We start from the raw sequence: 13,691 nt of genomic DNA on the forward strand, positions 1-13,691 counted from the left end.
TTGTAAAAAGAAGTAAATATTTTCAAGATGATAAAAACAAACAAACAAACAAACAAACAAACACCTGAGCAGCTGCAAGCTTTAAGTGCCTGGCCCATGTAGGAATTTCAGAAAGGTCTGCTGCACGAACTGTTGGGTAAGATGAGGGGTACTAAAATCAAAAATATCAGTATGCAGTTTCTTTATAGAGATCTGCATCCATTTACAGAAGCCTTTTGCCTACAGAGTATGTCTGTCAGATGCCATAATATCCTTATTTTCCCCTTAGGATAGACTGGGGCAAGCAATTAATCCTGAAACCATGGCAATCAGACAAGGCCATTTTTAGACTAGCAGCTTGTGGAAAGAACGGCCTTGTTCTGAGGATAATTAAATACCCATTTGGACTGCACTTGGTTTCGGGGCCAGAAACACGGCCATGAGCTGCAGCATTAAGCACTTTTAAACACAATCAATGCCATTCTCTTTTTCCCTACGTCACCTTGGGTGACTCACATGTTCTGTCTGGGACTCAGTTTGCTCATCTGTAAAATGAGGGGAATAAAGTTGGAAGATCCCTTCAAGCCTTTCTAGCTCAATAGCCCCAGGGTTCTGAGATTCCAAGTACCCAGGACGCAGCTGTCCCCTCCAGGGATGGAGGAGAGAATGACACTGGCTAGAGCTGTCCTGCTTCCTTGGAGACAGGAGCTGCTGTCCTCTCCTTCATGGCTGCTCTGGACATCAGGTGTTGGGAGCAGGACAGCTGTGCCTAGATTCCCTGGCGGCAGCTGTGGACAGCAGGGTCTTGTGCCATCTGTTCTCCATGGTGAGGTTACAGCCTTTTCTCTGTGAGGCACATCTCGCCAATGAACCATAGCACCATCCCTCGGTTTGCACAACTGCACAGTGCCCAGAGGAGCTGCCCGCTCCCAGCAGCTTCAGCTGGTGCAGCTGCGGCTGACTGCTCCCCGCCCACTTCCGGGGAGTGGGCATGGAAGAGTTGGAGAGGCTATCTCGGCTGGCTCTGTTGTTTGCAGGGTGGCCTTTGAATGCATCCAGTTCTCAAAGCGCTGGCCTTCTATTTTGCTTTGGTTTTAATTCCTTTATTTTCTTCTTTTCATTTTTAAATGAGGGCTTCCAGCAATCTCAGTCTCCTTGCAAGCAATGACTGAGATACACACCCTGGCTGAACCTGGAGTTGATAATCCAAAGCTTCCTGAGAAGCTTAGTAAAGTTTACAGGCAGGTTAGGATGGGGGAAAAGAGGAGCAAAGGAAGGAAGGAAAGGGAAGAAATGAGTAGAGGAGAAGACACTTCTTTTATTGGGCTGACCACCTGGCAGTGTGGGTCCTAGGTTAAGTGCTGTCAAATGCCTCATCGTGCTTGTTTCCTGCTGAGTTTCTTGCCCATATTCCCAACTAGATCATGTGCTCTATTTCTGTCTCTCTCCACGGTCCAGCATAATAGCATGTACCCAGGTGATCTCACATAATTGCTGATGCATGGTTTCATTTATTCCTCAAAACAAAAGCATGTATCATAATTGCTTTTTAAAAAATGGCAGAGGAAGTTGAGGTTTAGAATTGCTAGTTAATTTGCCCAAATCACACAGCTTGAACGAGTCAGAGCTGAAATCCACCAGCAGGCCTGTTTCACCCAAAGCCCACATTCTTGCCACTGTGAGCCCGAAGGAGGATAGGGAAGGGGATGCAGAGTTCAGAATGCAGCACATACTTACAGGGGGAGAGGTTATATCAGGAGGGGTAGACATGTCCCCAAAAAGTTCTAATTGGGTCACAGCCTAAAAAGACAAAAAGATAATGATGTAACCACAAAGAATGCTGATGCTGCTTTACAAACAGTATGCTACAAGGACAAATGATTCACTTTTTCAATATGCTTATATAAACAATAAGCCCTTTGAGTTATCACTGTACCTTATGATCCTAAAGACATCTGGGATGTCTTTTCTTACTTCGGTGTGCCTGGCTGTTTATCTGGGCTCAGCCAAGGAGATTCCTGCTTAGGCACCTCCCATAAGCAATAGTAATACCACTTAACATGTATTTACCATCAATGCCAGCATGGTCTCTCTTCTCCAGGAGATAGAGGCAAGAAGTCAGCCTTATCATTTGTTTTTCCTTAATGAGTGTACCCACACATACAAAATGCCTTTCATGTGCTAAGTGTATTAAGACATGACTTCATGGCCACTTCTCAGTAAATGCTCCCAATAATAACAACCCTGAGAGGTAGAAATCACCATCCCCATTTCTTACAGATGAGTAAACAGCCTCACAGAGGTGACTTCAAGGTCACCCAAGCAAGGACTTGAATTTTCTGCATATAGAACACGCAGTCAAATGACAGTCCCTGAAAGTGTGTCTTTAGAATAAAAAAAATATAGTTGGAGGAAAAGAAAACCTATCATTTAAAACCAGGAAGGGCATCAAAAACAGCCTAGTATATACACTATTAATCACTCCTAGGAAATCCGTCACTGAAGATTCTGTATCTTCTATACTCCCATCCATCATACGAGAATGTCTGAGCAATACCAGCCACGGCAGTGGAAGAAACCCCGTAAGATATACTTAGAAATTAATCTGTATATACTTCCAACTTCAGAGACTAGGGAATCTATGGCCAGGATCCCAATGGCCTGACTGAAAGTATGTAATCATATGTTATGTGCAAATCTGCCTGAGGGAAAAAAAAACACTTTCTGCTCTTTTTCGGATTTTAAGCGATAGCTTCTAATTGGTAGAACCTAAAAACACCACTCAATAGAAAGACCAGGAAGAGTCTGCCTGGCTACCATGCAGGATTCCTGAACTTGAATTCTGTCCTAACTAGGCAGGACTGTATCTGTATGATTCACAACAGAGAAAGGAACATTCTCTCCTACTGACAAGTGAGCAAGCTCTAGGGGCTGGAAAAGGTCCCACACCTGGGCATATGTTCGGGTCCTACCACTTCCAATCTCTGTCACTCCTCAGAGCGACCGTTTCTTCACTTGGATGACAGAGATGATAATATCTCCTTTGTAGATTTATTTACTATACTAATAGCAAGACTTTCTTTGAAGTTTGGCTAAGCCTGGTTTAAAAGGTACAAAAGTCTCTTTTGGCTGAAAGAAGCTTAGCTTGGCTAACTCACTTTCAGCTCTTCCTTTTGAGATTGAATAATGGTGCCTGGCACAAAGCAGGGCCCTCTACATATTAATTTCCTTCCCAACTACTCAGTGTTTTTTTGTTTGTTTGTTTGTTTTTTTCTAAACTCTGAATACCTGTTTGTTAGGTGCTGGGTACTATGCTAGGTGTTGGGAACATATTAATGAGAAACGCCAAGTTTGGGCCTGCAGGGAGCTTATAGTCTGGTGGAGACACTCCATAGGAGATAATTTGAAGGTAAAGTGGCAAGAATGGCGACAGAGGTCTCTATGGGGCGCTGTGGGAGACCTAGAAGGGATCCAGCCAGCTTTTGGCAAAGAAGTTTAATGAGGGTTTCTCAGGGAAACAGCCCTGATTCGGATCCTGAGGAAGAGGAGCAGTTAGCCAGGCAACCAAGAGGAGGAGGGGCAATCTAGGCAGATGAAAGAACATGACCAAAAAGGATAATCGCGGCCTGGGACAGTCTGAGCAGGTGGGTGTCAAACAGCTTGGTGTGACCAGCATAAGGGCAGAGAGAGGAGCAGGAGAGAAGGCAGGTGGCGTGGACAAAGGCCAGGTCGTGGTGGGACCTGGTGTATTTCAGTCTTTTCTGCCAAGTCTTTACTAACTTGAATCCCTCTCATAGGGTGACAGTCCAGAGTTAGGAGATGGCAATGAGGTGGCTGGCGTACAGGGTGCGCTCCCAAATCCGGCTGCACCCTAAATATTTGCTCGTCTTTAGTAAAACTTTGTTAGCTTGTTACCAATATTTCATATTATTTGGTGAAACTATGCCAAACCTTTAGACTCTCCCAAACTCGTACGAGTAATAATTCTATTTAATGCAAATGAAACTTCTGGGCATCTCTTGATTGGAACTCAATGATTTTAAAATGGCTCACAACTATTTTTAGTGGTTAAGAAAATATTAAAATGTAGATAATAATTAAGTCACACGACGTAACATTTCAGATGTGTTGAATTTGTGGCACACTTTTACTAACATCATAATTATAATTTATTGGCTAATTTGCTCCTTAGCAGTGTTGTCTTTTATTTCCAATGGTACACTACGCACATCCTGTTTCTGTGTCTGAATCCCCACTACACTATGTTGTACTAAACCACATTTCGCTAGGCTTTCGGCCTTATGCTGCCCTTCCCTACCCCGCTTTACCTTACCCTATCCCATGCAATGCTGCATTGTTATACTATGAGCTTCCGGAGGACAGGCCTGTGTCTTCCTCTCTGCTGCACACATCTCTAGTGTTTCTAAGAATGTCTAGGATGTGTTAGGAGTTTGAAAAATATTTGTTAAATGAAACAAGAGTGTGTCACTTCCTCTTGAAATGAAGGCCTGTCACTTTACTTCCAACATATTCTCTTTCACACACACATACACACACACTCTTACTATTTCACCCTATTGCAGGGTCTGTCAATAATCTTCCCATTAGAAGAGGGCAGAGCAGGATGCCTCCCATTCATACAGGCTGGATGAGGATGACATGGGATGCGTGAGAATGACAAGAACAGCCCTCCCTTAACGAGGGCCTGCGGGCCTTACCTTTATTGCCTCAAAAATTTCATCAAAGTCCTCCGGCACTGTCCGGTTCTGTAACCACAAGGCATGACTTATGAGCATGAAATGAACGATGGGATAATGACAACATGAAACAGTTCACCAGACAGGGCCCTCTCATTCTTACCGGGGTGGCTGCAGCAAACCGTTCTTCAAAACGTTCAATCAGAGGGCCATTCTGAAAATGTAAGGGATGATGAATGAGGATGAAGTGAATGACACACAAATGACATGGATTTATGAATTTAATGATGACTGTATCTATAGTTTACACTCCCATGGCCTCAGTAGGTGGGAGCTATTGCCAGTATACTATGAAAACCTTGGACTATGTTCCCAGCATAAGCAGATGATCAAACATGGGCCTGATTAGGAAACACGGCAATAGTAAGTTTGTAAGTTTAAAGTTCATCTTCCTGAAATTATAGATATTACCCAGCCAGCCTCAACAGTGGCAACAGATAAGAACATAATGTTTATCTTGGGATTTTTTTTCTCTAAAAGGAAAAAAACTGTTATCTGCTGTAGCCAAACTTAACTCTTTAAAGTAGCCTATGAACAGCTAGTTTTATAAATGCCTTTGTGCATTCTGTCCTTTCTGCTGGAAATGCTTTTCTCTTCATCTTTGCAAGCTCAAGCTCATCCAATTCCTTGAACCCAACTGAAAGGCCACCTCTTCCATAAAGCTTTTCTTGATCTTCTGAGTTGAAAATCTTTCTCTGAAAATAAGACCACATCATCTGTGCCAATCACACTGTGAGCTTCCTGAAGCAGGGACCATGCTGTATTTACTTCTGAATCCCAGCAACTTACAGAGGATATGGCACACAGCAGTGCTAAAAAATATATGAATGAATGCATGTTTTCAAAGCAGCTGGCAGTTCACTAAATCTAATTGTCTTAATTTTTTTTTATTGTATTGTTTAAAATGTTGAGAGTTTCACTAAATTACTCCATAATATTTCCGTCTCAACATCCATTTTGTGTGGCCATGATCTTCTCCTTATGCATCCCTTAGAGAAGATCCCTTTGGATCTTACTGAAACCCTGATCTTTTGGGTTTGCATTTTCCCAATGCAGCCTTAGCGCAGGAACCCTACACACTTCACACACGGGCCCAGGTCCTGCTGTTTTTTTCTCCTGCAGAGCTAAGCAGGAGAACAAATGGGCAGTGCCCACCACAGTGAGGCCTTCGGGCCGACCACTAGCAAATTCTGTCACCAACCATCTGCTTCCACCAGCCACACCAGATGATCACATAAATTATTACTATTATTATCATCATTTGGCCAGAGGTGGGGAGAGGTGGGGAGACAATATTAGTCTAAGTGATCCTGTAATCTATGAAGTAACCTAAAAGGTTAAGGTTATGTCACTACATCTTTTATAAATTCTCACACTTCTAGGGATTTATGGCACAATCCCTACCAACTAGCTCTGGGTCATAACTTTTAATAAAAACATTTTTTAGTGTCCAAAATCTCATTACATCTATCCAATATAAGAAAGCAAATGGCTTCAGAGCATGATGGATGAATTAAATAAATTTGAAAAACAGCCTGTAGTAGAGTCTCATAAAAACTCCCACCACATAATGAAAATGCATGAAGATAACCAATGTTGGCATGAGACTGTCACTTTGTTGGTGACAGTAGAGGTGGCCTTTGGTGTGGCGCTGGGGTGTGATAAGGTGATTTCCGGAAATTCAGATGGAACTTGGTCTGGGTGTGTAAGCAAATGCAGTTCTTTGGAGCCACACAAATACAGACTAAATCATGTCTGTGCCATGTACTGGCTATGTGATCCTCGACAAGTCAATTAGCATGCTTTCTCATCTTTAAAGTAGGGGTGATAATAACGACATCATCTCAGGTTTATTGAGAGGATTAACTGAGACGTGGGTGCAAACCCTTATTTGCTATTTGGCACAGAGTAGGTGCTCAATAAATCGTAGCTATTATTAATATTTTTCTTTTGGCTCATTTTTCGATGCATGGGCATTTTTAATATTATGAAACTATTGTGATATTTAGAAAAAGAGGAAGAAGACACAAAAATCTTGCTGGAAGCCATTCTTTAGAAAACAGCTCTGCCTGAGAACACACACCAGACCCTATGTCGAATGATACCCAACACTTCCTGGCCTTAGTCCTGAACCCTTCGGTCCACTCTTGACCCCATCCTCTCTCTCTCTCATCTCAGTTCTGGCTACAACCCTGCCTGATTATCTTCTTCCTGTCCATACGTTTTATACCTGGCACTGGTGGTTACCTTCCTGTTTTGACCCTGGCTCAGTCATTTCTCAGAGCCCTTTCCTCCCGCCTGGGAAAGCCTTCGTCAGTGCCTGTGCATTTCATTCCACCAGTGGGGAGACCCTTCCAGCAAGCACACTTTCTCCCCATTGATTCTCATGGGCAGGACTTGGAATCCATTCTCTAGTCTTCCCACATCCAGAACTCTTGCTTTATCAACAGTTACTATTAGAGTTTTCGTTCCTTTATCCTCAAGCCTTTTTAGTCTTAATAGATATATTTCCATAGTTACTGTCATAGTATGCATGCTGCTTTGTACTGTGCTTTAAAAAACTTGACATGACACCAAATTTTACTTACAACAAACTTCCAGTGAGGATGTAAAGAAAGAGATGCTCCTGTTTTGTTTCAACATAGTTTTAGCCTGAATCTTCATTAAAACAATAAAATGATGTCCACAGGGAGTTTACCTTTCCATAATCTCTTTTTGGATCAGTGGAGGGCACTACTGGCCCATAACTGAGTAAGGTAATTACTAAGACCAAATTCATGTTACTCTCGCAACAAAAATGACAGTGGATGAGATGCGACTTGGGGTGAACATTCAAAAAAGTGAAACCTTATGTATGCCGAATCAGAAACCTGCAGTGATTCTCAACCTGATTGCATGATGCGAGCCTTTACAAACTATCAGTGCCTGAGCCCCGCCCCCAGAGAATTGGATTCTACTGGTCTGGGGTGGGGTCCTGCCATCAGTAGGTTTTAAAAGCTTCCCAGGTGACTCTAATGTGCAGTCAGATTAGCTAATCACTGTGCTGTGCTGCGGAATGAACTCTCCGCAGGAATAATTAGCAAAAGTCCTACTGGGAAAACTGAAGGCACCTCGATTGATTATGTAATTGATTAATTAATTTCTTTGAAAAACATTCACTGGGTGCTTTCCGCATGCCATGTCCTGGCTAGGCACTGGGGCAACAAAGCTGTCTTGAAGCTCAGAGTGAGCCAGGATACATAATCATTCTAGCTCAGGGGTGGGGACAGGAGTGGAACACGACGGACACAAGGCTTCTAGATCTAAGCTCAGAACTCAGGCCAATGTTGCGAAAGAATGAATCCAATTAGCCATTTGGAAAGCTCAGGAGACATGGATTGACTTAAGTGATTTGTAACTGCACCAAGGTGGGTACTATTAAGGCACCTGGTGATTCCAGGCATTTGAATGCGTGTACTTTTCCTTGGTGAAAGATTTAACAGGGAAGACACATACTAATGAAGACTAATTCCCTCTGGGGTATCTAGGATTTTATGCTATCACCTTCAGCCAAGAGTAAACAGTCACTTTCCTACTAGAGAGACAAGAAAACCTGTTTGGTAACTGAAGAACCAAGGGGGGTGGGTGAGATGGGGAACAGAAATTATAATGTCAGTAAATGACTCCCCCAAGAGCAGTGATGTCCAATAGGACTGTCTGCGATGATGCAAAATTCTATATCTGTACTGTCCAATATGGTAACCAATAGTTACACTTGGCTATTGTATGGCTAGCATGACTCATAGAATGGATTTTTCATTTTATTTAATTTTAATTTAAATAGCCACATGTGGCTAGTGGCTACTCTATTGGGTTGCTCAGCTCTCAATAATACCTGTATTTTTAAAAACCTGTCCAGGAGACTAGGTGTTTTCTAAATACTAGACATATTTTTTCGTACATAGTCTCTTCTATTCCTTTCAAGAACATCCTTTGCATTGATTGGAAACATTCTATGGGAGAATTGAATTCTTTGTTATGTCTAGACAGTACCATGAAATCAAATTCCGTTAGCAAAAATAGCAGCTTCCTTCTGGATGTAACTTTTTTTTTTTCTTCCCCAAGCCAGAGCCAGATATTTACGGGGCTTTTTAAAGGAAGTTAAGATTCATGTTTCAAGTGGAAATCCATGAAGCCTCATCATCATTTCAACAAAATAGAATCCCATTTATGTTAAACTATTCCACACCTACTGAGATTTGGGGCTTAATGGTCTTGCTGGATGCAATGTCTAGATCTAGTAACAGAGGAATTGGTGTTGCTTTGAGGATTTGTCCCTGTAATGATCGCAAAGTTGCCTTTAATTACTCAAATTTGGGCCTTATTTAAGTAGCTAAGGACCCTCTTTCTCTCAGCTACCATTTTGAGAGGGTCCCAAAGGTTGTCTAGAAGGTTAGAAGGTAGAGGGAAATGCGTAGACCTTATAATGAAACTTACATCTTCCCTTCGAAGTGCACACAAGTGTAGTATCTCTACGAACACTTGGACAATGAAATATTCACATCTGGCTTCCTAAAAATTAAGCTGGTCCTTGAAACTGCCTTTCTTAGTACGCAAAGATAAAGTAAGGATGGGGATTGGTGGTGAAAGGAATTTGCTAGTGCTTTATTTAGATGTTTCAAGAAAGGCAGACCCGTTGGACATAGGTCAGGGTGCTGAGTTGACCTGAATGGGCTAATGTGAACGCACAGGGAATAGCTGTTGCTAAGGACTCTGGTGTTTTGAGCTTCTTAATTTTAACCTAATATCAAAAAAATTAATTTCAAATTAATTAATTCGAAAACAATGGACACTTTAAAGTGAGAAATTTGATGTTTTTAGAAAAGGCAGGGTCAAGGGGTAGAAAGAGAAGTGTCAGAAACAGCAGCTTTCAGTCAGGCTGCTGTTTCATCACTGGCGTTTCCTTCATCACTCTGGCCTTCAGTTTTCTCCTCTACAAAATAGGGATAATAATGCTTACAAAGTGAACTTGCTGAGAAGAAGCAGTGAGAAGACCGATGCATATGAAAAGAATTGCCCAGCAACTGGCAAAGTAAAATCTCAATGGATGCCAGTTCCCTTTTTAAAATTACAGAACGGGAAAGAAGGGAGGAAGGGAGAGAGGGAGAGGGAGAGGGATAAGGAAAAAGGATGAAAGAAGGGAGGGAGGGAGGGAGAGAAGAAGAAGGAGAGAGAGAAGGAAAGAAGGAGGGAAGGAATGAAGAAAGAAAGAAATTATATAGCTGTGGAATTATTTGCTGGGTACATGAGGATAGACAGGTTCTGGGCCACTGAAAAAGTTTGGGAAACACTGGTCCTGGGAAGGAGTGAAGTCCCCTGATGGAGAAGCTAAAGGTGTGACATGGTCTTCACAGAACAGACACTCAATCCAAGTCAGTTTCTGCTCCTGCACATTTACCCCCATATTTAACTCAGTCAGGGCTGAACTGTTTTGGGGATCAGCCCTGTCATTCCACCCACCCTATGCCCGTCTCTTCTTTTCCTTCCCTTATTTCAAAACTCAGATGTCAGCTCCATGCTTTCATGTGCAGATTTTCTAAAACACACCCACTGTTTTCTTGAAAATATACATAGGATTGGGTTGGTGGCACAATTTGCAGGCTACCGATGATTATGTGACAAGACGTTAATAGCTAAGTCTGATCTCAGTAACAGTGACCCAAGTAAGGAGATGCTGATTGTGATGCCTAGAAAATGATGGTGCCAGTGTTTGGGGCGATGGCCATAATAGAACTGTGATAATCAGTCACTCATTCACGTGACATCTATTTATTAAGCAACTAAGCTATGATACAGTCCTTGCCCTTACATCGCATGAGGGAGATGAAAAGGAAAACAGGCAATTATCATGTGATTGGTGTTATAAACAAGACAATCTGCATAAAGCTTTTTAGTATATAGTGCCTGGTTCAAAGTAACACAGTGATTCACGCCAGTGGCTACTACGGCTATTCTCTTTAGTATTAGACACAGTGCCCAGCCCAATCCTGAGGGAGTCAAGGAAGCTAGAGCAGTGGACATTGGGATGGTGGCAGTACTGGTGTTGAGGATTTGATGGTGACAGTGCTGCAGACGTGAGGATAGTGGACAGTGATCACAAAGAGAGAGATGATGATACAGTTAACCTATGATGACAGCCAAAATGGGGCCAGTGATGGGAAGTAAGAAGAAAACACTGAAAACACCGTCCTAGCCAGCCAGCTTTTCTAGGAGCACGTGGGACGACTTCATGCTTTTACACTCTTAGAAGCTTCCTGGATTCTAGATCCCCGCTCATCCCAACTCATGGCCTCATCCCAAATATCTGGTATTAGACAAGGAGGACTTTAAAATGTGGTGTCTCTTTTCTTCCTTAGATCCTTCGTCAGGGGAAGCAGCAGGCTGCGAGATGGCTTTACCACTTCAGTGGCTGCCAACAGAACAAACAGACCTGCATAAGTATAAACGCACATAGAAAATGAGAAACCAAGGGGGTCAATTTCCCAAAGCTTGTAATCATTTGATTTTAGTTATCTCTTCTCCTTTCAAAAATCTATTATTCTAGTTCCACATAAGCAAAAACTCAAGGCTTTTTCAAAAACTCCTAACAAGATTTGGCATCAGTTCAGTACTTTGAAAAGGGAGGGAGTTTGAATCACAGGAATGTGGAATTGGCTCCTGTCAGCAGGATGACGGGATCTCAACACACTTTGAGGGAGGAGGGCAGGGGGAACTTCTCAGAGAACCAGTCATCTTTTTCCTTGTTGATGTGTCTTTCTTGGAGAGGCTACTCCTGCGGTCCAGATGGCACCCAAATGGTAACAAGAAATATTAGATGAGCTGAAATCAAGAGAGAGTAGCAGAGGCTCAGGCTGAACATGGAGCAAATCAGAGGAAATCACAAATGGAGAGATGTCACAGCAAAGGAAAAAAATAGTCAGCAGGGCTTTGCCTGCTGCTCTGACAGCCGTTCTGTGCAAAATGTTTTTCCTTTTCTTCTCTGGAGGAATGCAGATTTTACATGCTTAGGTATTCATTTCCTTACTCACTTCATTCCTGAATTCAATTCTCAAGGCATTCATTGGATAATTAACAAACCTTTCCTAAATGCCCACTACGAGCAAGGCACTGCACCAGTACTTCGAGGGCTGAGGTGCTATCCTTTCCCCAAGCTGGAACAGTCTAGTTAGAAAAACTGGAGGATACCCATTCGGGTCAGAGCATGCGGAGTGTCACAACATGGGTGCCATACTGAACAGTTTCACAGAGCACGTACCATTTTCACTGCTGCGATGCCATTCATGAGACTGAAGCCAACTCCACTGCAAACGATCAAACTAAGAATTTTGTTTTTATGTGAATGGAATTTGACTAGTTTACTTATTTCTTGAGTTTTTCTTTGTTGTAAAATTAGGGAAATATCCACCTCACAAAAATGTGTGAAAATTACCCTGGATAAGATTTAAGGTAATAGCTTAATTAGCATGGTGCCTGACATATAGTAAGACCTCTATTAGTACCTGCTTATTTGGGTCATATATTAAGTCAACAATTCGATGGAGTACCCTTTAGGAACATGATTTTGTAGTATCTATTTGATGGCATTTTGAACAGTTCACAAATTGCAGAGTAGAGTAAGAGACTGTAGAGATCCCTAAACCAACTGGACTCTATTTTTTTTTTTTTTTTTCAGATGAAGAAGAAACTGAGGCCTCCACTTTTTCAAAATCACGAGAACAATGGAAGAACTGGGATAAAACCCTCTGTTCCAAAGTCCTAGTCTTGGGCCTTTCTCCCCCTTACAATTCCCCTCACAATCATAAGTCAGAGCAGAGAAACCTGGCTTACACTTTACAATGAGGAAACTAAAACCCCAAGGAAAGTTCAGTTTACTCATAATTAAAACAGTGTGGGAAATGGCTACTTCATAGAGCTCAAAGGAGCAAATAAGGTATGTTCACCAACAGACTACACTAGAAAGGCAGCCCAAAGGTTTGAAATCAGAGATAACCTGGAAGAGCTTGATCCTCAACCATCTCTGATTGACTGTCCAACCTGCCCTCTAACAGGCCTCTTGGTTTATTTCTTCCCCTCTCAGGTCTTGATATGAGCTGTTCCTTGTGACTGGCTACTCTTCCCATCCTCATTCGTCAGGAGAACTGTAACACATCCCTTGTGACTTGAGTCTAGTCACCTCTTCCAAGCCTCTTTCCATGACCCTCAGAATGAATTAGATCAGGGGTCTCTAATCCCTGGGCTGCAGACCGACTGGACTGGTCTGTGGCCTGTTAGGAACTGAGTTTCACAGTAGGAGGTGAGCAGTGGGCAAATGAGCGAATCTTCATCTGTATTTGCAGCCGCTCCCCAGTGCTAGCATCACCACATCAGATCTACCTGAGATCATCAGGCATTATAATATCAAAGGAGCATGATCCTTAGTGTCAAAAAGGTTGGAGATTTCTGAATTAGATGATTCACCTCTGGGTGTGACACATGTCCAGTTATAATGGTTGATTACCTTTTCTCTTCTCTACTACAGACTATGTAGTAGAGACACCTAAGTATGGGAAACTATATCTTATTCATCTTTGCATTCCTAATATATAGATATCCCAGTGAATAGCACACAGAAGGAAATTATACTAAAATGACAAATTAAAAAAAAAAAACAGTGAATGGATGGACTCGCTTATGCAAGAGAACAGAAAACTAAACAGAACAAAACTTGGTGATCGCATGGCTTACTAAGTGGAAGGAATGGTAGTCCATATGGTGTTTCCAAATGCTCAGCATGTATGTGTATGCACGTGTGTGTGTGCACATACACACACCCTTGCTCACTCAGAGACTTGGCATGTGCTATATTAAACTCCAAAAAAGGTGTCATATCTACCCTATCACTTAACCTAATGAGGCTTTGTAATCAGAGTAAATAGT

General features: G+C 42.3%; 1 protein-coding gene across 3 annotated transcripts in view; it reads right to left on the bottom strand.

Moving 5' to 3' along the window:
* Positions 1-13,691, bottom strand: part of DAB1 (DAB adaptor protein 1) — a 1,029,186-nt gene that overhangs the window by 27,328 nt on the left and 988,167 nt on the right. For 2 of the 3 annotated variants that reach the window (XM_036228292.1, XM_036228321.1), the window contains one exon: positions 1,717-1,779. In XM_036228292.1, coding sequence (XP_036084185.1) covers positions 1,717-1,779 — 63 coding nt within the window. Of the gene's footprint in view, positions 1-1,716; positions 1,780-4,697; positions 4,746-4,839; positions 4,891-13,691 lie in introns of all 3 variants that reach the window. The other variant, XM_036228285.1, reaches the window with a different exon arrangement.

This window comes from Rousettus aegyptiacus, unplaced genomic scaffold (genome assembly GCF_014176215.1).
Source record: "Rousettus aegyptiacus isolate mRouAeg1 unplaced genomic scaffold, mRouAeg1.p scaffold_m13_p_1, whole genome shotgun sequence".
Classification (NCBI taxonomy): Eukaryota; Metazoa; Chordata; class Mammalia; order Chiroptera; family Pteropodidae; genus Rousettus; species Rousettus aegyptiacus.